Source organism: Rosa chinensis, chromosome 2 (assembly GCF_002994745.2).
Source record: "Rosa chinensis cultivar Old Blush chromosome 2, RchiOBHm-V2, whole genome shotgun sequence".
Taxonomy (NCBI): domain Eukaryota; kingdom Viridiplantae; phylum Streptophyta; class Magnoliopsida; order Rosales; family Rosaceae; genus Rosa; species Rosa chinensis.
The window spans coordinates 35671706-35697420 of NC_037089.1; the positions used below are offsets into that span (position 1 = coordinate 35671706).

The following is a 25715-nucleotide window of genomic DNA, read 5'->3' on the forward strand; positions in this document are numbered from 1 at the left end:
TCTTACTATTCATTCAGTAGCATTAAACTCAAGGGAAAATTTTTTCACTACCAATGAAGCCCTGCCTATATTAATTAATCTACTAAAGGATTGTGTCAAATCTTACTTGACGTACTTTTTACATCATTATATTATATCAAATCTTATTCCGTAATCTCCGATTCAAATGATTGTTGACTATTGACATTATATATTTGACGAAAGAAATAGCTATGCGAGTGGTCTTGTCAAAATGGTGCAAGAACAACGTGGGGGGCTCATACAAGTAATGAATAAGCCATCAAAATCATCTTGCAAATCATAGTCCGACACGTTCATACAAAATGATTCATTGAACTTAAATTTCGGTCGGCAATTGATCGATGATACACGAAAAATTGTGAAACACAATCACTAAAAACACAAGTACAGATGTCCAAACGGTTTAGTTAAGCAAATGTGGTGGAGATAGGCCTTGAAGATATTTACATAGAAGAAGAAGAAGCAGATGGATGGGCCACGGGCATTGAATGCAGTTGTTTCCCATTATTTCACTTCACAGCTTTTTCCCTCTAGCATTGTACATGGGCGTGTGCGAGAAGTTGGGGGAGCGAGCACATGGGGCTATCATTGTCACTGTAAATACCACAGCCACAGAGACCCACTCTCGTCCTTGTTCATCTACTCGTTAATCCCTTGTCAAATTTTTTGACTTTTTGTTACAGAGAGCATTCGGGACTCTTCTGAATGTCTTAAAACTATCTGTCAGTCGGTCCCTCTCACGTTTTGACATCAAAGGTTTTGGTTGTTTCTGGGATTTTTGAGTTGCCTGAGGTCGTCATTAGTTGCAGAGTCGCAACAGCAACAACAGCAACAATGGCAGAGCAACAAGTTGCTTCTCCAATTCGTCGTGTCCTTCTCATCTCCGCTGGTGCAAGTCACTCTGTTGCTCTTCTCTGTAAGCTCTCTGTTTTCTTTGTCTGTATTTTCAGGTACCCTTTTGCTAATCAACAGTGTGTTTTTGAGTTTCTGGGTGGTGATGAGTTTGTTGGTTACTGGGTTTTGAAGCAACTAAGCAAAACAAGAACAGGGTTTTTATTGCTTTCTCATAACCCTTGTATGACTTGATTTGGATATATGGATTGAGGGTCTGCCTTGTTACAGTAAGCAGTAATGTGCATAATGCCGATGTCTCGTGCTTATGCTGTTTTACTTTGATTGTTGTTGATATGTGCACATTATAACGCATATCAGATGTTGTTATAATGATGCTTATAGGATTTTGTTATGATGTACAGCTGGTAATGTTGTCTGCTCTTGGGGACGAGGAGAGGATGGGCAGTTAGGCCATGCTGATGCCGAAGATCGATTTTCACCTACACATTTGAGCGCATTGGATGGCCATCAAATAGTATCTCTTACTTGTGGAGCTGATCATACAACTGCTTACTCTGACTCACGTTTGGAAGTCTATAGTTGGGGCTGGTCAGTTCTTTCTCTTCCAATTTTATTGATTTCGTATTCTTTCATTACATACTATATCTTGAGAACAACCTCCATTATGATTGCTCTTTCACTTTTCAAACACATCATATTCTAGGCACCAGCACTCATACTTCCATTTCTGTTTGCTTTTACTATTTATTTGTTCTTTTAATTTGAGTTTGAGTCATCATTTGAATGGTTTGGTTCATTACCATGGGAAATGCAACAGATTCCTTTTATTTATGTTTTTGATTTTTGAGGTTGATAAAATCTTATAGAGAGGTGTGAAGAGGAAAGTTATTGTGAGATATGTTGGCTAGATGTGTTTGGTATAATGACGTCATAGAGTTAAGCGAATTACAACTTTCCAGTTCTTTTGTGCTTTCTTATAAGTATGTCTTACTACTTTTTTAGGGGTGACTTTGGGAGATTAGGTCATGGCAATTCTAGCGACTTGTTTACACCTCAGCCAATAAAGGCATTACATGGTCTGAAGATAAGGCAGATTGCTTGTGGAGACAGCCATTGCTTAGCAGTGACGATGGAAGGTCAGGTACAAAGGTTAGTCATCTTTCCTTAAATCCCTGCCCCTCCTCTTCTTTCTATTTTAATTGTTTGAGCAGCAACTTGACTTTAAAGCTACAGTGTTGCTAAACTATTGAATCAATCCCAAAGTGCTTTTGCTCGATTTTCAATATCAAGGCAGCATCTCCTTGAGGCAGAGAAAAATCATCTAAGAGTTACAAACATATCTATTCTAAGGAAAGGAAAAAATCAGTAGAACAACTTTATCTAGAAACTAGCAAGACCAAGACCCCCCACATGAACACATTGTATTCAATCTTGAACCCCCAATTTCATAGGCGCTATGCTCAATTGGCCGACTAAAGTTCCATTGCCAAGTGCAGTACATTTTCCTGTTTTGCATTTATGTTGATATATGTATTATATAAAAGCCAAAGAAATACCTTGCGACACTTTCTAGCTTGGGAAAACAGAAGTAATTTATTGAAGATACAGTCTTCTGTATTATCTAGCTGCTGTGGGCCAATGGGTTGCCATGCTAGACCGGTAAATAGTAGTACATTCTTTTTGATAGCAAAATAGTTTTTATTTAGTATGCATTCTATTGGTTGTAGCTTGAAAGTTTGTGTACCAGATCAATACTGATTAAACTTTATCCTAAAATTATATACTGCAATGCCGTGCTGTGGAAGTTTAATCTTCTTCTAAAGTTTTTACATTTTTATAGATATTCTTCTATGAATATGATTTTCTCTGGTGAATAGTCTCTTTTTTTTCACATGTTCTGACAATATTAATTTGAAAACTAGGGTATGTTCTACTAATGAGTTTCTTTATCTGTTTGTGAAACTTTTTTGAAGTTGGGGGCGGAATCAAAATGGTCAACTTGGTCTTGGCACCACAGAAGATTCTCTTGTGCCACAGAAGATTCAAGCATTTCAGGTATTGTAGGTAAACTGGCTTTTAAAATAAATACTTTGAGGGGAGATTGAATGCATATACATTTTAAGGTAACAGAGTCAATTCAACCAAAAGAGGGTAGAGTTTGGTTAATCTTGCAATCCATCTTTAGTGGTTGGGGGCTATATCAAATGCTTAAGTTCCTTACAAAGGAAAATGCGAAGAACTTTACAACTTGTTCTGCTGTTTAAGCATACCTTATGTTATGTAAATGAAAGCGACTTTCTTGATCTTCTTGCAGGGAGAGTTTATCAAAATGGTTGCTGCTGGTGCTGAACATACAGCAGCTGTTACAGAAGATGGGACATTGTACGGATGGGGATGGGGCCGCTATGGTAATTTGGGCTTAGGTGATAGAAATGATCGCTTGGTTCCAGAAAAGGTTTCTCTTGGTAATGTATGTCTAGGATCTTGTATTATCCACTTCATTCTAATTTAAGTTAATATACAAGGTCTTAAGTGCTGAAAGTTTTGCTTTTGGTGAGAAATAAAATACAAGTAATGGAACTAAGTAAAACGTGAACTCGCTATTGTTTGAAAACTTATCAAGTAAAAACAGAATTTAAAGAAATATTGTTTGAAAACTCACAAGAAACTTAAAACAATGCAGAGTGAGAAGATGGTTATGGTTGCATGTGGGTGGCGGCATACAATATCGGTTTCCTCGTCAGGTCAATTATACACATATGGGTGGAGCAAATATGGTCAACTTGGACATGGTGATTTTGAGGATCACCTTGTACCTCACAAGCTAGAAGCCTTGAGTGACAACTTTATTTCTGAGGTGATCTCTTTGCTTTTACAGTATTATTTTCCTTTTCCTCAGCCGAAGTCATGCAACTTTTTGTTATTACAAAACCAATTTTGATTAGTTATAGGGTTGACTTGTGTCCACATTAAAAACTCAGGCTAGTGTTGCACAGCAACACTTGAATTATCTAAGTGTTTAAGATGTTGCTTTCAACTAATGCATTTCTAAAAACTCTTTAATATTCTAGTTTCACCAGAAGTAGATAATTAGTAAGAGGTGTCATGCATGTTGCTCTAAAAGTACATAAGTAGTAATGGCCTATGGGCTACAGAATGGGAGGTAATCATCTCCATTGAATAAATCTCTAAACTTGTTGACGGTGAGATTCAAGTTTTTGCCCTTGTAAGCTGCAACACAAAAAGATACTTTTTTATTTTTATTTTTTATTTAGCTCAAATAGAGTTTCCTGCTGGTTCGGCTGGATATGAAGATGGGTATTCCCGAGTTTATGGTTTGGATCACAAACGTAGCAGAATACACTGGTGATGCAGTATAATCACTGCCTAGGCACCAGGATCAACAAACTCTAAGGTATAGGGCTTTAACACACAGGTTTTCTAGGGTAGAAAGTGAAAACTAAGAACTAGGATTCCCTCCCAGGTTTCTCACTCACACACAAGGCTTCACACCTACACTCCAATCTCTGGAAAACTCAGAAACACTCTGAAATTTTAATTCGTCAAGACATGACTGGCCACTTGGCACTTACACTTATTTATATTTGAGCAGATAGCTCATATTAACTAGCATTAAAGACTGTTTCATAGCTAGGGCTGTTACACTTCACAAAACTGAAGCATAAAAGACCTAATAAAGGAATTTAAACTCCTAACTGAAACTGAAATAATAAAGAACCCTTAAAAATCCCAAACTGAAACTGAAAGACACCCGCCTAGAGACTTCTAGAATGAAAGCAATTAATCAAACCATATGGAAATGGAATGACTAGCTGCTCTCTTTTTCCATTTCTTTCGCTCATAAACCTTAAAAGGTTTGGCTATGATGTCCTCATCACCTGGTCTGTGCATGCATCAAGAGATAAGGTGGCTAAACTGCTATTCAACATTCTGGACCTTTTGGAAATAAGAAAATAAAACATTATGAAGTCATTTCTATTGTAGAAATAAGCTATTGGAGGCATTGGCAAAAACAAAAAGGCTCTGTTTTACTAATATTCACTTGCCAATCCCATTTATTTATTTTTGCTAAACAACCCTATTCATTTAAATAAGAGAAAAAATGTTTATAAACCCAAATGAATTCCCCTTACAGTAGTCCTGGGATGCTGAGCAACTACCTCTTCACTACAGTGCTAACACTGCATCTCCAACTCTATGCAAATGTAATATGTGAACCTATCATAGTTCCTTAACCATTACCCACCCGTCATTATACTTGTTACCTAAAGGAAATACTTAACACACAAGCGCTAGATCTTGTGATTACATATTAGACTGAGTGTATATGGATCAACTATCTGTGTGTGGGGATTTCCAACTGATATATGAAGCATCTATAAAAATAATTGATCCTGTATAGATTTGAGTTCGATAAAGCTTGTCGTTGTTATTTTTTTTTTTTCCCCTTTTATCATGTTAAAATTTTCTTGGCATGAATATTATCAGGTTGCCGGTGGTTGGAGGCATACTATGGCATTAACATCTGATGGAAAACTTTATGGCTGGGGATGGAATAAGGTTGTCATTTTCTGTTTTCTTAATTCCACCTTTAACAATTTTTTTCTGGTTATGATTATTTTTGTTTAGATGAACACGGGCCTTGCAATGCCATTGACAGATGAAAAATAGCTCATTTTGAATATTTCTGTTGCCAAACACTCAAATTCATGCAAGACTTGTGTTGGTCAATGGAGAGCTTTTGACTACCGTTATCTGCTTTTTATGGTTCTATTTTACTTTTTTTTTTTCATCTTATTAGAAAGTTTATTTTCTCAGTTCTTGTTGGTTAGATATTTACCTTTTCCTCTTTTATGAACAGTTTGGACAGGTTGGAGTTGGTGACAATTTGGATCACTGTTCCCCTTTGCAAGTTAAATTTCCCAATGAGCAGGTACTTTCTTATTACTGTAGTCCCAAAATTGGTTAAGATAGGCCATGACTTGATATTTGGTTATGTAGAGATTTTCTTCTTTTGGTTTATTTTCTGAGAAAATCTTTTTATTTTATTTTATTATTATTATTTTTTGTGCTAATGATAAGCACGTTGCACTTGACAGAAAGTAGTTAAAATATCTTGTGGATGGAGACACACACTTGCTGTTACTGAAAGGCAAAATGTATTTTCATGGGGGAGAGGTACAAATGGACAGCTTGGGCATGGGGAATCTGTTGACCGGTAATTTACATTTATATGTTTAATTTTATGTCACATGTATGTTAGATAATTGTTATCACATCTTAGTAGTTAATGCTTTAACCTTCTGGGAAAATGGGTATAGCAACAAATGTTACCAATATGGTTATCACTTTGCTCTTTTTCTTTCATGCATGCTTAAGATGCTGCATTTGTGTGAATTTTGTAGAGGTTTGAATAACATATACATTCCTGAATCACCTCTGTAGCAGCCAAAAAGCTGTTTGAGAAGTCTGCTCCGGTATGCCAAAGTTGTCAAGGACAATAAGCATTTAAAACATTAGGATTCGTGAAATATATATTTATATATATAGATGAGAGAAACTGATAAAACCTTATCCCTATTAGGCCTCGAGAGGTAAATGAAATCTAGAATGTCCTTGGCAGAGTTTTCGTGCTAGGATAGAGGCCGAAATAAAAATGGTGGTACTCTTAATATTCTTAATATAGATTGATTACTGTAGTCTTAGCTTAATTTCAGGGTGTTACTTCATGGAAAGGTTGATTCTAATATATCATGAAATTCTATATAAGCTAGTGTACTCTTTTTTATCTTTGTCATAATACAACAATTCTATTGTTCTGAATTCTATGTATGATTATGGGGAGTCGTTGAATTTTCTTGAATCAAGTTGTTCACAGACCTAAGATGAAACACCTTTTCTTTTGATGGACAATGGACCTTTAGATGTCAGACATTTTAAAAGTACAATTTCTCATAGAACTGTAGGTTTGACTTTTCTTTTTGGTAGAAAAAATAGTTCTCACTCTAAGCTAAATAATCAAAGACCACTAAAGAAACCAAACTATGAAAACGAAACTAAGAGACACGTATGGACTAGATGTTTCAACCCCTAAGACTCTTCACGAGACCCACTTGAAGCTGGCAACAATGGATGCCGGTATTATGCATGCTTTATTTATGTCTCTTCATAGGTAGCCAAGAAACATGAATAAGAGTCATAAGACATGTATACTATAAGGTAATGGTTGGTGACTATAAAACCGTAGCCATATATAATTCATTTGGTTTATAGTTAAGCCCTCTGTTTGTGCCTCACTAGTTGATTCCAGGAAAAATCTATGGTCAATCTTTTCTTTAGTAAGAGTCTTGGTTGTGGCTATGCCTATTCTGGTCATGATGATACATTTCTGTATGGCTGTATTATGATAGCAACATAATACTCAGATAGATAAAAATAAACATGGTTGTTAATGTCTATATTATGATAGCAGCATGCTTTACTGGTATAGTAATTAAGGTTGATTGGGCAGTTCGGGGTTCTTGCTTTTCCATTAAGATTGCTCTTTTCAGTAGTCATATCTTACTACAATGAATCTAAACATGAAAGGGTAAAACGTGGTAGTTGCTGACTTGCATATTGTCATTTAGTCTACTGTTTGCGGAACTGAAACCACATATGTTTTATGATTGTTTTCATTCTGAAGTTAACTGATGATACATTTTCAACTGAAGGAATATTCCAAAGATTATAGACTCTTTGAGTGCTGATGGATGTAGTGGGCAACAGATAGAATCTTCAACAGTTGATCCATCAACAGGTGTTGATTCCTGCCATTTCCTTTTATTTTTTATGGCAACTTGAAAGTCTTTGTTGCTATTGTTGGGTCTTTCCATTTATTTTTCTGTTTACCTTCAACAGGGAAAACTTGGGTGTCGCCATCAGAGAGATATGCAGTTGTTCCTGATGAAACTGTAAGTTTGTGTCCCTAAATCTTCAGCTTCTAAGTGTGTAAGAGATACACAATTTTGGAATATGGATATTCAGATTTTATATTACTATTGAATTGGAAACTACCATTTAATTGTCTTTCCCAAACTACATTTACAAGCAGTTCTTGAGAATTCAGCCAATTCCCTAGAAGTGTGTGAGAGCCTTGTATTTACTATTTAGTACGACATACACTAACATAAAACTGCTTTCTTGAGATGTTTCTCTGCTTTTAGTCCTTGTATTTTGTCCTAAAGAATTGTTTGTTTTGTTTCCATGCTTTCTGGGTGGAATGGACTCTGATAACTGTTTTATACATTAAAATGTTGGATAACCAAATTTTACGAGGTATTGACTTGGGACTTGGTTGGTTCTACAGGTTCGAGGGCAAACATCTGTTCCAGTCAAAGGGAATGGGAATGATGCAAGTGTTCCTGAAACTGACGTGAAACGCGTACGGCTTTAAATATTTTTCAAGCGTACTTAAGCATATGCCAATCTCATGTTCTGAGAACATGGATGACCTAACAAAAATGCCCCTCGTCTCAACTTGGTTATAATTTCATTCGACTTGGAAACTCTACATGTAACTTTGTCCTTGTTTGAATGTAAACGAAATTTTAAATGCTTGTTGGTTTCAACAGTTTTTGTTCGAATGCATCCTATTTTTATGTTTTTCCTGGAAAATTTCTAGTTTTCAGCCACGCTATTGTTTCATTGCTGTTTATTTTTAATTAGATGTGGCTTGATGCTAGAAATAAGTCCCTATCACTAGGTAGGGCAACGTGGGCTCTGTCCCGGACTGCGCACCTTGTGTAACTTGTCTGCTCTGGTTAGGCGGCGAGTTCCTTACTTTTTCAAATTATCGCAACCTCCCAGTGGCAGGATGAAACTAAGTGTCACCGGACTTGTTTTCAGGTGGCAACATAGTGGGAAAGCTGATAGTAATAGTAAATTATGGCTTCGCGTGAGCGATATCTTTCCGGTATGTCACCACCTTTGTAAAGCGAATAGAGTAGTCAATGATGCACTCTTCGCAAATTGGTGCATGATCGAATACATATTCTTAGTTGAGACTCGTTATTATCTCTGGATGTTCTCTTTATGCGTATTGTAATTTGGGGTTTAGGTATCATGTCCTCCCCATGTATTATGAAGTTTCATTAATGATCAAGGCTTAAGGGCAGCCGTACTGGCCCTATTTCAATAAAAAAAAAAAAAAAAAAAAAAAAAGGGTACGGTATTGTACAAATTTTCAATTGTGAAATGTTTTAATTTAGATTTGCAGAAATTGACATCTTTGGATGTCAAAAGGTCTAGACTATCTTTAATGAGCAAAAATGTTTGCGTAGCAAAAACGTAGACTCTACAATCACTTCAAGTCAACTAAAACTACCGAATTAATGATCATAGACAAAGAATGATTGGTTTTTTTAGGAGAAGAAAGAATACAATTGAAGAATTAGACTTCTGGGTTAACGTATTCAATTTTTTTTTTTTTTATCAAGAATAATAGTTACAGGTCCGTCACAATAAATTACATCCATGTGCCAAATGGACCAAACCTCTAAGGTATTCAAATTCCTAATAAAGGGCTCAATGCATAAAATAAATAGATAAGGTGATAAAGAATCACCCTGTCTCAAACCCCTCGAGGGTTGAATGGGGCCGTACGCTTACTAATGATAAGAATTGAATAACTAACAGACTGAATACAGTGCATTATTAGATCAACCCAAGAGAGATGAAAACCAAATTTTAATAAGCTAGCTTTAAGACAACTCCAATTTATCCTATAGTAGGCTTTTTTTCCATATCTAACTCGATAGCCATTTTATATGTTTTTTAAAGCTTTCCTTGGAGAAGAAGAAGTATTTCATGACCTATCAAAATACTATCTTGTATAGCTCGTTCAGGAATAAAGACAACTTGGTTAGGATATTATGCAGCAAAGGACGTAGCCGATTAATTATGAGTTTGGAAATAATTTTATAGGTGACATGACATAGACGGTCGGTAAAATCTTAGGTATACAAGTAATGAAGGTATCAGTAAGATTAGCTATTGAGGACTCTTCTTGAAAAACTTTTACATAATTATAGACAATATTAAATTTCATAGATCCCAACAATATTCATGTACTCCCATGCATTAGTTCGGATGGCTTTATTCCTAAGCAAATTAGGATTCTAGTTTGAATTGGTTTAGATCTCGTTCCTGCCTGTACAATCACCAATCCACATGTTTTCATTGCGATAAGCTTTCTTGTGCTCGTTAACCCGAATCCTATATACCTGAACAAGAGCAGTGTCATTCATGGCCCGCATGAAGTCAACTGCAATAATACCTGAAGATATTATAGTAGAAATTGTGATGAGGTTGCCGATCAAACCCGTAGGTCGATGCAGGTGCGTTTGTAAACGGTGGCGCTCTCTATTCTCCGGCCTGAAGTTTGCCAAGTCGCACATACAAACAGCTTTTGAGCGGCAAACCCTCTGTCAAAGACTTTTTCTCCTCACCCATGAATACGAGTCGCTAGACTTGGAGTTGGGGGAGCTAAAAGAGCTAAAGAAATCTTCACTCAGAGTCGAACAGCTGAATGCCCCATTCAAGAAACCGGGCCATGCTCTCTGCTTTTTAGGTTCATGCAATGGGTTGGTAGCATGTTTTAGTGGTGATCTTATTCTGAAAAATGGTTGTTTCACTCCTAAAAGTCGTTTATTTCAAAAAGAAAGCTTGTTTATCTGGAACCCGTCAACCGGATTCTACAAAGAAATACCTGGGGAAGGCTTTTATCTTCCATGGGGAGTTTCCACGCGTGGTTTTGGCCATGTCTCCGGCACCGACGACTATAAAGTTGTGTTAAGAGGGAAGAGGCCGAGGGAGGTCAGCCTCTTCTCGTTGAGAGCTGGGACGTGGAAATCGATTAAATCTCCTGTGATCGGCACTATGCAAAGAAAGGGGCTGTTTTTGAGAGAGGCACTTCATTGGCTAGCTTATGAGCGCGACAACACTGCTCCTTTTAAGTATTCCGGACTACCAATAGTACTCTTTGCCTTTGATTTGGCCAAGGAGGAGTTCCGGAAAATGCAGGTGCCTAGTAGTAGAATTCTGGACTTGACTTATGAAAGCCGTTTGGGAGTTTCTTGTGAAGGATGCCTGTACATAATGCATTATAGTCGGCTGTTTGAGCCTAAATGCATATATTATGTTGTTGATTTTTGGGTCATGAGAGAATACGGCAACAGTGATTCCTGGACTAGATCCTTCAGCCTAAGGTTTTCCGATGAGCCCAATAAGCCGATTTATATGCTTGAACCGATCTTGCTTAAGGAAACTAGTGCATTTGTGATGAACAGACCGAAGAAGTTTGATCAAGACAAAGAAGAGATGCCTGATCATCACATGTATATGATTCATGATCAAAATAAACAAGAGAACGCCAGCATGTATATTCTTCACAGTAATCCACCAGACATGATTGTATATGAAGAGAGTCTCAGTGACTATCATAAGGCTTGATAACGCTTAAACGAGGAACACTAGCCTAGTGATACCAGTTGGTTTTCTTATTTATGCTCTAGTCTTTCTAGCAGAGTCAAGTATGTTTTTGTGAATGCAGATTCTAAGACCTATAGTTTAAAGGTGCGGAAGAAATGACTTGCAAATTTTCCATTATTGGTTAGTTCTATTTAACTTGCATGTGTCTGTGGTTATGTATCAGTGTTCAAGCAGGAGTAGCTAGATTTCCACATATATCCTGACACCAGATTGAACCCTAACTGCTATGCATGCTTTGGTTTGGATGGCTTTATGCCAAGCAGTAAGCACATTAGGGTTCATAGTTAAGAGTTGTTTTCATTACGTATTTACGTTACGATTTGTCATTCATGGCTCGAGTGAGGGCAACACCAATACCTGAAGACATTATAATTAACTTGTGACAGTTCTTTTACTCCTTAATATTTTTCATCCATTTTTACTATAATTAAGGAAACATTATTATTATTATTTGAATAGGAGCACGCTTGGAAAGGAAGAAAAGCATTTCTTGGTGGAGCTTGAAAGAAAAAGCAGAGTTGTCAATAAGCAATAGGCTTGTAATTTTCCTTGGCTGAGAAAAACCAAGAAATCTATATCAATATTTGTCGAACGGTTGAACTTAAAAATCCTTAGTAAGTCTTTATTATAAGATATCCATTGAAGAGAGGCCGGGAATGTTAATGTGTAATCGGATACTTAATATACAGTTACACGCAAATGAGTATGATATACACTTCTTTCTTTTTTTCTTTTTTAATTTTCAAATAAAGGGTACGAAGAGAGGCTATGGTAACAACATCATGGCTTATTTGGTCATGACCTATACATAGTTAAAAAGTATCTAGTCATCCAGATAAACGTGAAGTAATAAGCTTGATGGTAACCAAATGACAAGAGATTTACAGATCCACAATGTCAAGGAATTAAAAAGGTAATTATAGTTCATTACTAGAAAATTAACGAATTTCATACATGATCTTTGCTTTCAACCTGAAAAGAAATAGAAAACTAAACAAGAAAAGGAAAAACTGCTCCTTCCATATATGAATTCATCAGTCTCATACGTTTTCGCATCAAAAGACTTACCTCTTATTCCTGCTATGGTGCTCATCATATTCTATCAGTTCCTCAAATATTTAAGCTTTGATTTGACCTTCAAGGCTTGATGACTTGTTAATTCAAACCATGAACTAACGCTGCTTCTTGCCTGAAGTAGTTGATGAAGGGTCTGATTGATCTCTCTCCATAGATGACCGCTTCCCACAAACAGGACCAGGAACAGTTGATGAGGGGAATGCAGCATCAAGAAATTCCTTATCTTCCACAGACAACTCTAAATTTTCTCCCATTAGTAAGACATCCACTTCATTCTCACTAAAACCAGACAAAAACCCAATTTGGATGATCTTGCTCAATGTTGCTCTTGCTTTTGCTTGCACCAACAGTCCTTGAGCAAGTTCGTCAGCGAAAGCTGCAACAAATTTTAGATCAGATTTTCCATTGTTGTACCCTGAACTATCAATGAACAACCGCTCAGACCGCTTCTTCCAGGAAACTAGCTTCACTTTTTTCACATCCGCTTTTGTACTCTCAGATTGCATTAGTCTGTAAATGTATTCATATGGATTGTCCAACTTATACACCTTAAGTCTAGCAAGTGAGGATGCAGCATCTTTTCTATCTTCCAATGGCATAGTAACCTGCGAACCAGCGAGAAAACCCAGAATAATTTTGATTAAACCCCTGTTAATCAATCCATTTAATACATCTTTCTCTGGATCCAACAGTATTTTGGTAAATGGTATGTACTGAACTGATTCAGAAACCTTTTTTACTCCAAGGGACTCATAAATCTCATAAAGTCTTCTTGTACACAAACAGTTGTTCCTGGGAAACCACACAAATAATGGAGCCTCATCATATCTCAAGAAAACATTTTTCAGTTGCAAGTCATCAGCAAGGAATACTTCTTTCCTGTTGATCTGATATACTTTCTCAGATATCGACTTTGTGGCAGGTAGTTTTGTCAAACCTTTTAAAGCCTCTTCAACTTCTGGATTCCAGTTGTCTACAACATACTTCCAGAAGGAGCAGCAGTACTCTTCCAGAGTCAGTTGGCCCTTCCCATTCCATTTGTTCCAGAGATCTACATAATGATCGAGAGAAGGATTCTCTGCAACTCCAAAGGCTGAAGAAAACACGGGGAGGAGCTCTTCATTGTAATGTTCATCAAGCACACATAAGAAGGACAGAAACAGATTTTCTTTGTCATGAAGTACACAGTGCTGAGGGGCAAACCATCCCTGATCAGGTACCCACACAGGTGTGGTTCCATCTGGCACTTCTGGACGCCACTGGAACTTGTTCAGGAATGTGTAAATCATTTCTATGAAAGTTTCTTCAAAATAAACGTCTGGCTTTGCCAGCTTAGAAAGAATCCCAGAAAGAAGAGAACAAACATTCAAAGGATCTACCTTCACACCGATATCTCTTAACTGATTCTTGTATACAAGAATATCAGTTCCATAAAAGTTCTCATCAATGGTTGGTATCTTTGTCCGATCCAGAATACTTTCCCAGGCTGGATCAAACAGAATAGATTCTTCTGGTGTTTTGTATGAATCTGTCCAATCCGAGGTCTTCAAACACTTTCTTCTTGCAATGCTGTTGGTTAAGTCCCTCAGTAAGGGATCATCAGGAGAGCTTGACGTCAGATTCTTGATGCACTTTAGCAATGAAATAATGCCAGCTCCAGTAACCTTTTCATCAATTGAGCTGCAAAGCCTTTGGATGCATTCTGTATACCAATGGTCGTTAGCAAATTCCACACCTAGAAACTCCAGAACTGCATTGTATTTTTCAAGGTCCACAGACGGATGCAAGACACTCCTCAGTAAATATTTTGATGAACTGCTCAAAACATAACCTTCTATTTTAAATCCACCCACTAGGTCCCTGAAGTTCGGAAGGACGCGAACTGCCTCTTGAGGCCTCACAGAGGAAGACATACCCTCAATAATTTCACAAGGCACTATCACTAGACCCTGCAATTCAGCTCTAATGGACTCTCTTAAGTCTTTAAACTTGGGAATTGATGGAGCTTGAGCAGGTAAAAATTCAAATCTCTTATCCACTGGATAACGCAAGGAGTGAGACTGAAAGGCATTCACAAATGCTGATGGGATACATTCGAGAATCCCCAAGTTCCATACATTATCCAACAGTATAGAATCTCGTGACGAATTAAGAATGAAGTCAGCCTGAATTAGGAACGGGAAGTCTGTGACCATTGTCGTGGGGAGGAAAGCAAATATACCAACAGCAGAAGTTGCCGTTCTCATCCTTTCTCCAGATGGGAAAGCAATGGTAATCACCCAGCTCTGCACATCCATCCTGACACCAAATCTATTCTCAGGTTTCACAGGAAATGTCTTTTCCCACAAGTAATAATCGCACGATTCCTCAATACCATCCAAGTTTTTCTTTGAAAGTTGAACCACACGTGAAGAAACCTCCTTGTGTTTAGTCACACTAGATATAAGAAAGCTTGAGACTCTATCAGCTACTTCAGGATCATAGTCATGTACATGTAGTCGCTTTAACTTCAATAAGAACAGGATAATCTCCGGGCACAACTGTGACAATTGCTCTCTCACGACTTCAACCATCTCAGGCTTTAGAGGAAGGATAATTGTGGTTGCAGGGTATGCATTACTGAGCCCATATACATCATATATGCTAGAAAGAGAAGGATGTCCACTCACCCACTGGGGAACTATATACCCAATACCACAATCTTGATCTGGTTCTTCCTGGAATCTGACACGATATCCATTGCTGAAAATGTAAGGCTGTGAACTCACAAGAAATACACTTTTGAATCCACTTCCTGCAAGCAACTTGGGTATTAAGAGTTCAACTTGATAATATATAATTGAGAGAGATAACTCAAGTCATATGCAGAATGTATCCGGTGGAAAACAAGAGCAAGTTAAAGACATTGGATAATTGGGAACTACCATGATGCATTCAATACTAGGGAGCACTCAAAGGCAACATAGTAGAGACCTACACTTCAAAAAATAATAAATTCACTGATGCCTGTAAGACATTGGATAATTGAAAACTACCATTAACAACAAAAAGTTTAGAGAGTCATCTTCTACTGAGGTGATTTTCACACAGAACTTATTTTGTCAAGAAATGAAGGATGCATAAAGGAACATCAAAAACGTCTAAACCAGAAACTATAAAAGAGCCAGCAGGAAACATTAGTCAACCACACGAAATACAGATTAATCAAATGACAAAGCTCAAACCCATAGATTCATAGAGTTATTAACATCTAACAAGAAATTACCATTCTCTTCAATAAGCCTTTGCTGTCTCTTCCCTTTCTTTGTAGAATGGAATATGCCGCAAATAGACTCCATGTTCTCCCTGGAAAAGCCGACTTCATTATTGAAAACCAACAGAGTAGCTGGTGCTCCAGTCTCAGTTATGTCTTTCTTGGTCAACACAAATTTCAGCTCTGGCACTGCATCTTCTTCATACTCATTTTCTTCTGCATTCTACTCAAAAAAATAAAAGAAAATAATAATAATAATAATCCAGAAACAATTTAAGATTAGAGCAAAATTTTTCAATGTCATTCTCATCTGATTTTACATATAAAAACCCGGAAACCAGAATTTCAAGATTACAACAAAAGTTACATCTTTTTCATAGTTATTCTCATCTGCATTCAACATATAACAACCCAGGAACAAAATTCAACAAAACTAAAAATAAAAGCTACAATCTTTCAAGTTCATAAGAACATTAAAGAGAACAGGGGAAAATACCAGGATGAGTTCCCTCAAAAAGTTCGCATCTTTTGAGATGTTGGTCAGGGCTCCATGAAGATCTTTGCCTAAGGGATTAGCTTCGTCTTTACCAATAGAATATTTCTGGGTCCGAATATCTTCTATGTGAAGCTTAGCAGCTTCTTCCATCTATGTGAACTTGGGAAGAATTCTTGGATTTTGAGAAATGGGTAAATGGGTTTTATGGGTTTAGGGTTTTAGGAGAGTGTGCTTCTCTGAGAAAGTGGTTGCAGTCTTGCAGAGAATGGTGATGATGACGGGTATAGCATTTTCTTGCATGGAAATTGTTGGACCATGTTTTGACGAGACTAACCGAAAACCATCATTATTTATTAAAACCCCAAAGCGAAGATTTGGGCTTTTTAGACCCAACTTTTTAGGAAATTTTTACCATTCCTTTTCCTATTTTCTTGTATTTTTTTTTTTGAATTAAAATAAATTTTATAGAAGAGCTGCTCAATTGAGCTTGTTACAGTCATAGTTGAGAACAACAAGTATACAATCAAGTGCATGATGCAGCCATACAAAAGCATGAGTTGCTTCAAAACCTATTGCAACAAGTCGGTGCGCAACTTGATTGCAATTTCTAGGTGTATGAACTAATTGAATCCCCCTGAGTTTCTGCCAAATCTGTTTGATATCATCAATGAGACCACCATTAGCTAGCAAATTGTGATCTTCCACTTGAATTTCTGCAATAGCTTCTGATAAGTCACTTTGAACAACCACATTCTGTTCTTGAAGGGAATGTAATAGGTCAAGCCCTTTACGGATTGCCAACATTTCACACTGTTTTGGAGATGCAGTATAGGGGATGGAACATGCAAAGGCTGCTTTGAATCGTCCTTGGTAGTCCCTAAGCACTCCACCAATGCCCCCTTGATGATGATCCAGAAGGAAAGCAGCATCCACATTCAATGTGAGGCTTCCTTGTGCAACAGGTTTCCACGTTTTCTGCTGCAATTTGTTTGATTTGTTACTAACAACATGGATACTAGTAAACTCCTCCAGCCATATAAAGCTGCTCAACACCAAATCTTGAGTTGATTGAGTTTTGTTATGCCATATTGTACTATTCCTGTTCCTCCAAACCCCATGAATGATCATTAACAGTTTTGCAAACAACTCAGGTTGTAACTGCATCGCCCTCTCCAGCATCCACTCTTTAAAATTAATCGATGGGAGACGAGTATGCTGTAGATTAAAGGGAGGAGCAGATAAGATAGATTCAGTCATTGGACACTTACAGAATAAATGTGCTTCCACTCTGTGATTACATAACACACATCTCACTTCACCTTGATATCCCTTGAGAAGCAATCTTTCTCTAGTTGGCAGTAGGTTATGGCAGGCTCTCCAAATGCATGCTTGGACCATTCCGGGGACTTTTGCTCGCCAAAGTTTCCTCCAAAGTTCCTGAAATGGATCACCATTTGAGGTAGATGTCAATACATTTTGAAGAACTTGTTCACGAGCTATCCAATATGCAGATTTCTTCAAGCTCCAAATAAGTCTATCAGGACATGTTCTTCTACTAAATGATAGGAGCATTTTAATACGACGTTTTAACGGTTATTTCCTCATATTTGCTGAGTTATTTCCTTAAATGAATCCTTTTAGTTTTAGAAAGTTTCTTTTTCAGGTTTTTAGAAAGTTCCCAATTTTCATTTCTAGAAAGTTTCTATTTTTCATTTCTGGAAAGTTTCAATTTCTCACTTTTAGAAAGTTTCTATTTTTTTCGTTTTAGGAAAGTTTCTATTTTTAGTAATAGTTTCTATTTTCAGGTCCTCGGAGCTCAAAAGTGGAAATGAACTCACTAAAGGAAAGAGGAGCTAGCAAACGTTAAGAGGTGTGAAGATGAGACACAAAGGGCTGCACAAATAAGCAGAAATGAAGAAATAACCTTTCCTGTTTCAACCAAGAAACCCTGTGCAAAAGAGGAAAGTGTATCAAGCAAGATTCTGAAGCTAACCAAGAAACTTGACTGAAATAATGAAGAAATGGCATTGGAAGATGACAAGGCTTGAAGGTGACGCAACAAGGCCCAAGAACTCTCTAGATTAGCTTGGATTTTCGGCAAAATGGATAAAATCCCATTGGATTTTAGGGTTTGTGACGCAAAGAGGTACCCTTGGAGTGTTTGCCGTGAAATACCAAGAGAAAGAGAGAAAGTTGGCGTGAAAATCAAGAAGAAAATGAAAGATTATGCCAAGAGATATTCTAGGGAGAGTTTTAAGGAAAGAAGAAGTGTGGACATCAAGAAAAAGCTCAAAATGCATCTAGATTCATTCCTATATTCCCTAAAGGTATTTTGGCCGAAATAAAAGAGAAAAATCAGAATATATTCATGGAATTTCGGCAACTATATATTAGGGAATTTTTTTGGAGTTTTATGATTGGTTGGATGACACACTAGGACTTACTTGGCAAATTATCATTGGTGGAAGCTATGTGGAATTATTAATTAATTCCGTGGAAAATAAATGAGGAATAAACGGCTTGGAGACCAAGTTTACCGTTCCCTATATATACTCCCCTACTCGATCTAGACGTCAAAGGACGTCCGATAATTCAGAAATTACTCCCTCGTAACGTGGAGTTCTCTCTCCATTCTCTAGTTCATCTTCTGCGATTTCAAGCAAGGGAGGAAGAAGGAACCAAGAAGCTGTGAGCACCTCCCCTAATCCACCTTGAAGCCATGAAGTTTTGAAGCTTGCTTTTGAGATTCATTAGTTCATTGTTCAAGTTCTTCATCACCATCTCTATTCACGATGTAATTCAACCTTCTTTCTTGTAATCACTTTTGATTTTCCCTTGTTTGATTCGTATGAATTTGTTCTAGTTAACAACAATGTTTGAACAACGTTTAATTCTGAAATTTTATAATTGAATGAAGAGTTTGATTCCTATGATTATGATTCTAAGTTGCTTTTGTGAGTTTGTTCGATTAAATTTGCTTGATTGATATCTTTTATGTGTTTATCTTATTTGGTTCGAAACATCTAGGGTTTGCATGTAACTGGTGCTAGATTTAAGTTTATGATTCACCTAATAGTTTTGTGAACTTGAATCAAAAGTAGTAAAGGTTTTGGACAAGAATCGAATTTAATTGGAAAGGATTGCAATTAGATGAACTTATTCATACTAAGTTGTGCACTTAAGTTGATAACCTTTCTCTTCTTTATTGCATTGAACATGGCTTGATTTGCTAGCTTTCACTAGGCCAATAACCTCAACATACAACAGTTTTTACACAACGAAAAAAAAGAAGATGTTGTGTGATGATGGAAAGTCAATCATACAACACGATTAAGAACCTCACGTTGTAGAAGACCATAAATTTTTTGATGTTTTTATGTAGAAGGTGATTGCACAACACTGATAAGAATATTTTGTTGTGTGAATGATAAAAAAAATAGCGGCAGATTTCCCTCCTACCTTCACTCAAATTTGGCTCCAAATTCTACCTCACATGCACTAATTTTTACTACATAGTACAACAGTTTGCTTGTTTCTGTTGTATGAGTGTAACTTGTAAAATGTCATACAACCGTGTTTAGTCTTGTGTTGTCCAGGTGAGGGAAATGTAGGCGGCAAGATTTGGATGTGCCCCAAAATGACAAAATTTTACTTGTGTGATAATTTTAGGTTCTTACAACGTAATGATATATTTATGTTGTATGAATGAGTAAGGATAAGCATGTACGCAAAAACTGATTTTGTGATTGTACATAGGCGGGAGTTTTCCCTCTCAGACTCTCAACTCAAATTTTATATGTAGATAATCCGACAACAGAATTTGATTTATCTATTGTATGAGTCATGAGTAAAAAAAAAAAAAATCTATATGCATCCCAGAAGAAAGAGAGATAGAAGCACCCCCAACCAATATTCATTTTTCGTCTTCGACACTTCGTCAAAATATAGCAAAACTTCTTCTCATCCCTCCTGTCTCACTCTCGGAGTCTCGTCTTCTCTTCATTCTCTTCTCTCCCAGAAATCTTCAACATCGCGCTTTGGGAATTTCTCTCTCTCCAGAGTCCAGTCCTCATTGTCCCTAATTTCACTTCTCTCTCTACAAATCAACCCTAAATCTTCCATCTCTAAACCCTCAATGGATCCAACACCTTCTTCTACCAAATCCAATCACAGCCACCAAAACCTAACCAAAACCCCATAAGCCAGCCATCAACTCCAGTTCTTAAAAGCCTACCCGTCACCAAACCCCAAGTCAACCCTAAAAGAATCTCCGTCGGAGCACCCGAACGAATTCTTCGCTCGAATCCAAGACTAGAAGCTAAAGGAGAAGGCCTTCACGTTCCTCTTGGCCCCAATTGATGCCTCTAGAGAGAGCCTCCTCATGGCTCATCGATTACTCAGTACGTCTCTTTCTCGAAATGGATTAATTTGGTTGTTTGTTTTGACAGTGGATGGTACGAATCAGTGTTGTTATCAGGTATTGCGCTGTGGAAGACCGGAGTTCATTCGTTGCTTTTCAAGCCAATACCAGTGTTGTTATCAGGTATATTGTTCATATCCAGTTTCTTCCTTACAATTTCAATTTCAATTTCTGTATTAACGGGTTCTATATTATCTTCTTTGCAACTTTATATGATTTCTAATTATTTTCTGACAGTATGTTAGGAGATTAGTTGGATATAGTATGTTTGGGATATTTCATAAGTCATCGAATACATGCCTTGTGTTGGGATGCCCTATACACCTATTGTTTTTCAGCTTTTCACAAAGTTAAGTATGCGTATGTGCCATTGTTTATGTCTCTCTGACAAGTTAACCCAAATTTTATCATTAGTTCAAAAATTCTCACCAGAGGTATTGATTAGTTCAGTTTAGGGCATGCATATTCCTTTCTTTCTGGAGTTTTTGAAATAAATGGCCCTTTTTCTTTTGGTAATCTTGTAAGACCTACAACCCTCAGCAAAGCATGATTGTATTTCTACTCTTTTAGTATAATCTATTACATATGGAAGTGAAGATATAGTATAACCGATTCCTAATGAATCTTAGTCAGAGGACAAATTAAGTGGCATTTAGATTTACATGTAAATACTGTTATTGTCATATCAATTGCTTCAAGTTATAATACAACCCTTTAGTCCCTTCTCCATGGTTATAACTTGAAATTATATAACCTGGAATGTAGTAATCAGATTCACATCAAGATTATATAATTTCATCTTAAGCTGTGTATAAATGTTGCTGCTGGCCTATATATATATTAACACAAGTGCTAAATTTGTTAATGTTCTGCTGGCTCTTTTTATTTCTAACTTTGAAGTATAGTTTCTGATGCTTGACATGACATCTTTGGTTCTGTTTCTCATTAGTGTTAGTATAGAGCTTGGTTGTTCCTTAAGTTACTGGTTCTGGTAATTTCTGTTGCTCTCATATATGTCCTCATTGGGTTCAGTTTTGTGGGTGTACATGTTAGTGTCAGTGCATAGAGTTGAATTGCGCTTGATATGCATTCTGGAGTTGCTTACTAATAGCTTAAGGCTTTAGGCTTGGAAGGATCATAGACGAGTAACACAAACAATTTTCGATTGGAATTGGAATGTTGCTAATCTACCACACTATTATATAAGTACAAAAATTAAAATTAACACCAAATTTAACTTCCAGAAAACTCTTGGTTTCTTTGTTAAATGTCACTGCTTTTATTTTTCTGGTAATATGAATCTAGTCTTGTCTGTACCTTCTTTTTAGATAATTTGGTTACATACGTGAATGTTTTCTTGCTATATTTGTAGTCGGGAACTTTCCAGGAATCGTAATTGCAGAGGAGCCAGAGTGGAAAGATAGCATTCGAGGTTCAATTGGTGTTGTAAATTTGGCTGGAATGCCCATTAGTACAAGATGGACTTCTGTGGTCTACTACCTTTACCTTTCTTTTGGTTATCCTACCTATCTTTTTATAGTAAGTAGTGACAATATGAAAAGAAGTTCTCGATAACTCTTGTTTTGTTACTTTATAGTAAGCATACAGCAAGTACTCATTACAGATATAGAGATGGTAAAAGAAATTAGCCTGCGTACATCTTTGAGCTTGGGGATTTCCTTTTATCTATCTAAGGACCGCTAGCCACTATTCGACCAAGGCATTCTAGCTTCAAATGGGTCAGTTTGGTCTTACCAGTGGAAGATTTTTAGCTTTGCATCACATCTGCCTTGTTTTTATTTTTCTCTGACTTTGGGATCCATAGTATGGTAGGCCTCATGTGAGCTGTACCCGTCCCAAGCCTCCCAGAAAGGTCCCCAAGTCACCTCATAAGGTAATTTTTTTCCCAGATCTTTTACCTTTTTACTTTCATGTTATGAATCTGTGCATAGATTTGTGGAGAAAACCCATTAGGATTCACTAGGAATGCAAATAAGTTAATTTGTTTGTGTATATGAAGATCAAAGTAGCTGAATCCAAGGATCAAGTTTGTTCCTTTTGCACATTTTTATGGTGGAAACCCATTAGGAGTCACAAGGAATGAAAATAAGTTATTCTATTAGTTGAGCAAAGTAGCTGAATTAGCTTAATCTGAGGGTATAGTCATGTCTTTTTAGATGTAGTATCTGAGGAAACACACAGAGGGCAAGTAGTTTTGATTTGATTGCTCTTGAGTGGTTTTGTTTTCAGTTTGGGATTTTCGTCAATTGGGCTTGTGCTTTTTTTTTTTTAATACTATCAAGCAATTGGCAAGGGATTTGTAGTCCGGCATACTAAGTTTACAGAGAATTACAGGCTTTACTTCCGCAGTCATTTTATCCAAGGGTGTGATTCCTGTTCTTTCTCTTCGCTCTTCTCTTTTTGACAAGTTGCACTATATAATGGTGAATTATGAAATTCTATATTGCTATAGCATCTGGGAAGGTTGGGAAGTAATAAAATTTGGCAGATATGTTGGGATATTTCTAATTTTTTACTTGCAAGTTAATTTATTCAAGTATAATCTCCCAGCAATGTTGTTTCACAACATAGACATGGTCAATTATCATGTGCAGTTTAGTGATATATCAAGAGATAATTCATTAAAAAAAAAGGTATAATCCATATTTTTCTTTGTTAGCAAAGAAATATGTGCTTCCTATAAAAGAAAATTGATTTGGAGGTTTTGTATGTGTACTGATCATTTATTTTCCTTCTGGTTTGCAGGTTGGAAGTAGTTCTTTTGTTCATAGTGTACCTTGCTTTTGGATATGATGATGGCAGTGCTCTATCATACATTCTTCTTACAATGACCAGTTGGTTCATGGCACTTTCTTGGCTTTTTGCTCCCTATTTGTTCAACCCATGCCCATCTGGGTTTGAGTGGCAGAAGTAAGTGTCTTAAGAGGATTCCTATCATTTTAAGGGTTTCAAAAGAATCCCATTTTGGGCAGTTTGGTAATCAAATCTGGGAGTTAACACTGAGTACTAATGGAATTGATATATTTGTCTTAAGCTGAAAGATTGGTGGGCATTTGGGTGCAGTTTGCTTAGTCTACGTTACGTGTAAGTGATCTTCATTTTAGTTGGTGTTTGCTATTCAATTATTGATCTTGGTTTATTGAATAGCTCCATGTATTTCTATATCTATAATTAAGCGTACATATATATAAAATTTTACTCATTAGTTAATGATTCATTGTACTTGAAGGTAGTTCAATTCTGCTCTTTTGTTTGACTCTAAAGTTAGATGTTTACGGTGTGCAGGAAATTAAAAGAACTTTTTGTTTCTGGGAAGCGCAAATGTTTCCAAAGATTGATTGGAATACTATTGCAGTTGAGATTATTGATTTGCTGGGTATTTGAAAACATTGAGATAAAGTCATTTATATGATATATTGAAAGCTTGGATGAAGTGAAGAAGAGGTTCAAGGAAGAGTAGCTGTTCAGCCTTTAGTGATATTGTTCTCAATGTTGTTCTTGTGTTTTAATGTATGAATGATTGAGAAATACTATGTTTATGGTACATTTGATGCTTTAATGTATGGATTGGAGTACTTGAATTGATGAATTGCATTCAGATTTCTTTCTAATATGGATCGATACTATTATTTAGATAACAATGGAGTATTAATTATGCAAAATTCGGATTATTACATAATAATCAAGCAACAATTCACACAACAGACTTCTTATAACACACCAAAATTTAGTTGTGTGAAATTAAATCATACAACAGTCATAGTCTAAAAACTGAAGTGGGAGGAGCAATCACACAACAGTAAAATTCAAAGGCATGTTGTCTGACGAGCTTAACCAACAACAGTTTGAAAACAAGTTTTGTTGTCTGAAGCATGCACTTGCCACACATAGCATGGCTGCGCAGCAGCTCTGCCTAGCATCTGTCGAGGGAAGGCACAACACTTATAACAAAAATATGTTGACTGTTTTTATGTCATACAACGGTGCAGCACCGTTGTGTGATTTTTCATCACACAACGCTCCGATACACAACGGAGATCGTCCAAATCACACAACGATTTTGGTCCTTTGTCTGTTAGCTTTTTTGGCCTAGTGTTTCTAGACTTTGATTGCATGTGTTGATAGGATTGATCTTTGTGCTTTCACTTAGATTAATTAGTAAAGGAAAGTAAAATATGAGAAATCGTTTGCTTCAAATGTTTCGCATGATCAACTTCTTTCTCATGACTAGGAAGAACAATTGTAGGGTTGATTCGAATTTGATTATGGAATTGGTTTTGCTCTTTATTTCTTATGTTTCATTCTTGTATATGTGTTTTTGTATTTACTTAATTTTATTTCTTTCTTTTAATTTTTGAAACCTAAAACCTCAATCCCCCTTTTATTTCGTAAATTTGTGTATACTTTATTTTATTTTTGTAAATAATATACTTTGTTTTTATTTTAATTCTTCACTTGTTGTACAATGACAGGTGTATCCTCAATGCCCGGAATAGAACGATCCATATTTACTATATACTAACGATGATATTTTATAGGGTTAAATTATATGCTTGTTTTGAGCGTATCACTAAATGGAATACTCAAAACCCTTGCAGCAAGGTGTGAAGGAAAGATAGAGTTTATCAAAGCAGGAATCCACTCTCTAGTTGCTTCATTGATGAGATCTGACACAAAATCTAATTCAGTATTGGCTGGCTTGTGTAGCAAGGTTATTGTAGTTATTGGCAGCCACTTATTTGTCCATTGTTAGGTCCATAATTACCTAATAATTATTCCCCTAATCTTGCACTTTTGCTTAACCTTTGTGTTTATTTATATATATTTATTATGTTTTCCTTATCATGCTAGAAAATGATGGAAAATCTTGGAAATGCACTAAAAAGTCAATTTTAGCACATTTTCCTACTCCGTCTAGGAGAAACCGAGGTAGGCAAGGAAGAAGGAGGGGAAGACTGAACATATGAACTCCAAATAAGTTGAAACTTTCCATATCCATTGTAGACATCCTAAGGATTATT

General features: G+C 36.6%; 4 protein-coding genes and 1 long non-coding RNA gene across 8 annotated transcripts; 3 read left to right on the forward strand and 2 right to left on the reverse strand.

The window, feature by feature from the left end:
- The first annotated feature begins 646 nt into the window (after positions 1–646).
- LOC112188448 (ultraviolet-B receptor UVR8) lies at positions 647–8553 on the forward strand. The gene is made up of 12 exons (XM_024327565.2): positions 647–937; positions 1278–1464; positions 1879–2025; positions 2850–2931; positions 3191–3346; positions 3560–3733; positions 5386–5457; positions 5759–5830; positions 5997–6115; positions 7611–7696; positions 7798–7850; positions 8246–8553. Exons 1-12 carry the CDS (start codon positions 856–858, stop codon positions 8330–8332), a joined length of 1317 nt encoding a protein of 438 aa, XP_024183333.1. The 5' UTR covers positions 647–855; the 3' UTR covers positions 8333–8553.
- A 1629-nt stretch (positions 8554–10182) lies between these two features.
- LOC112184213 (F-box protein CPR1) lies at positions 10183–11388 on the forward strand. The gene has a single exon (XM_024322481.1). It carries the CDS (start codon positions 10183–10185, stop codon positions 11386–11388), a length of 1206 nt encoding a protein of 401 aa, XP_024178249.1.
- Positions 11389–12393: 1005 nt separating this feature from the next.
- On the reverse strand, positions 12394–16488 carry LOC121051932. The gene is made up of 3 exons (XM_040515570.1): positions 16254–16488; positions 15770–15980; positions 12394–15298 (listed from the first exon to the last, which is right to left on the reverse strand). The coding sequence occupies exons 1-3, from the start codon at positions 16401–16403 to the stop codon at positions 12600–12602; spliced, it is 3060 nt and encodes a 1019-aa protein (XP_040371504.1). The 5' UTR covers positions 16404–16488; the 3' UTR covers positions 12394–12599.
- Positions 16489–16730: 242 nt separating this feature from the next.
- LOC112184214 lies at positions 16731–17510 on the reverse strand. The gene has a single exon (XM_024322482.1). It carries the CDS (start codon positions 17508–17510, stop codon positions 16731–16733), a length of 780 nt encoding a protein of 259 aa, XP_024178250.1.
- Positions 17511–20127: 2617 nt separating this feature from the next.
- LOC112189191 lies at positions 20128–24305 on the forward strand. 4 transcript variants are annotated; one of them, XR_005807325.1, is made up of 6 exons: positions 20128–20653; positions 20719–20796; positions 22046–22412; positions 22499–22567; positions 23440–23778; positions 23980–24305. It is a non-coding gene; the product is annotated as an uncharacterized LOC112189191 (long non-coding RNA). The 4 variants fall into 4 exon arrangements; XR_005807324.1 differs by having other exon boundaries at positions 20129–20653; positions 20731–20796; XR_002931772.2 differs by having other exon boundaries at positions 20131–20796; positions 23440–23604; positions 23729–23778.
- Positions 24306–25715: the final 1410 nt, after the last annotated feature.

Bases quoted from the DNA above. Each gene is read 5' to 3' on its own strand.
- LOC112184213 (XM_024322481.1), top strand. From the start codon at position 10,183: ATGGCCCGCATGAAGTCAACTGCAATAATACCTGAAGATATTATAGTA.
- LOC112184214 (XM_024322482.1), bottom strand. From the start codon at position 17,510: ATGACTGAATCTATCTTATCTGCTCCTCCCTTTAATCTACAGCATACT.
- LOC121051932 (XM_040515570.1), bottom strand. From the start codon at position 16,403: ATGGAAGAAGCTGCTAAGCTTCACATAGAAGATATTCGGACCCAGAAA. The intron at 15,981-16,253 runs GTATTTTCCCCT...TTTTTTGAGTAG, and splicing joins TTTTGAGGGAACTCATCCTG to AATGCAGAAGAAAATGAGTA. The intron at 15,299-15,769 runs GTAATTTCTTGT...AGTTGCTTGCAG, and splicing joins AAGGCTTATTGAAGAGAATG to GAAGTGGATTCAAAAGTGTA.
- LOC112188448 (XM_024327565.2), top strand. From the start codon at position 856: ATGGCAGAGCAACAAGTTGCTTCTCCAATTCGTCGTGTCCTTCTCATC. The intron at 2,026-2,849 runs GTTAGTCATCTT...ACTTTTTTGAAG, and splicing joins ATGGAAGGTCAGGTACAAAG to TTGGGGGCGGAATCAAAATG. The intron at 5,831-5,996 runs GTACTTTCTTAT...TGCACTTGACAG, and splicing joins TTAAATTTCCCAATGAGCAG to AAAGTAGTTAAAATATCTTG.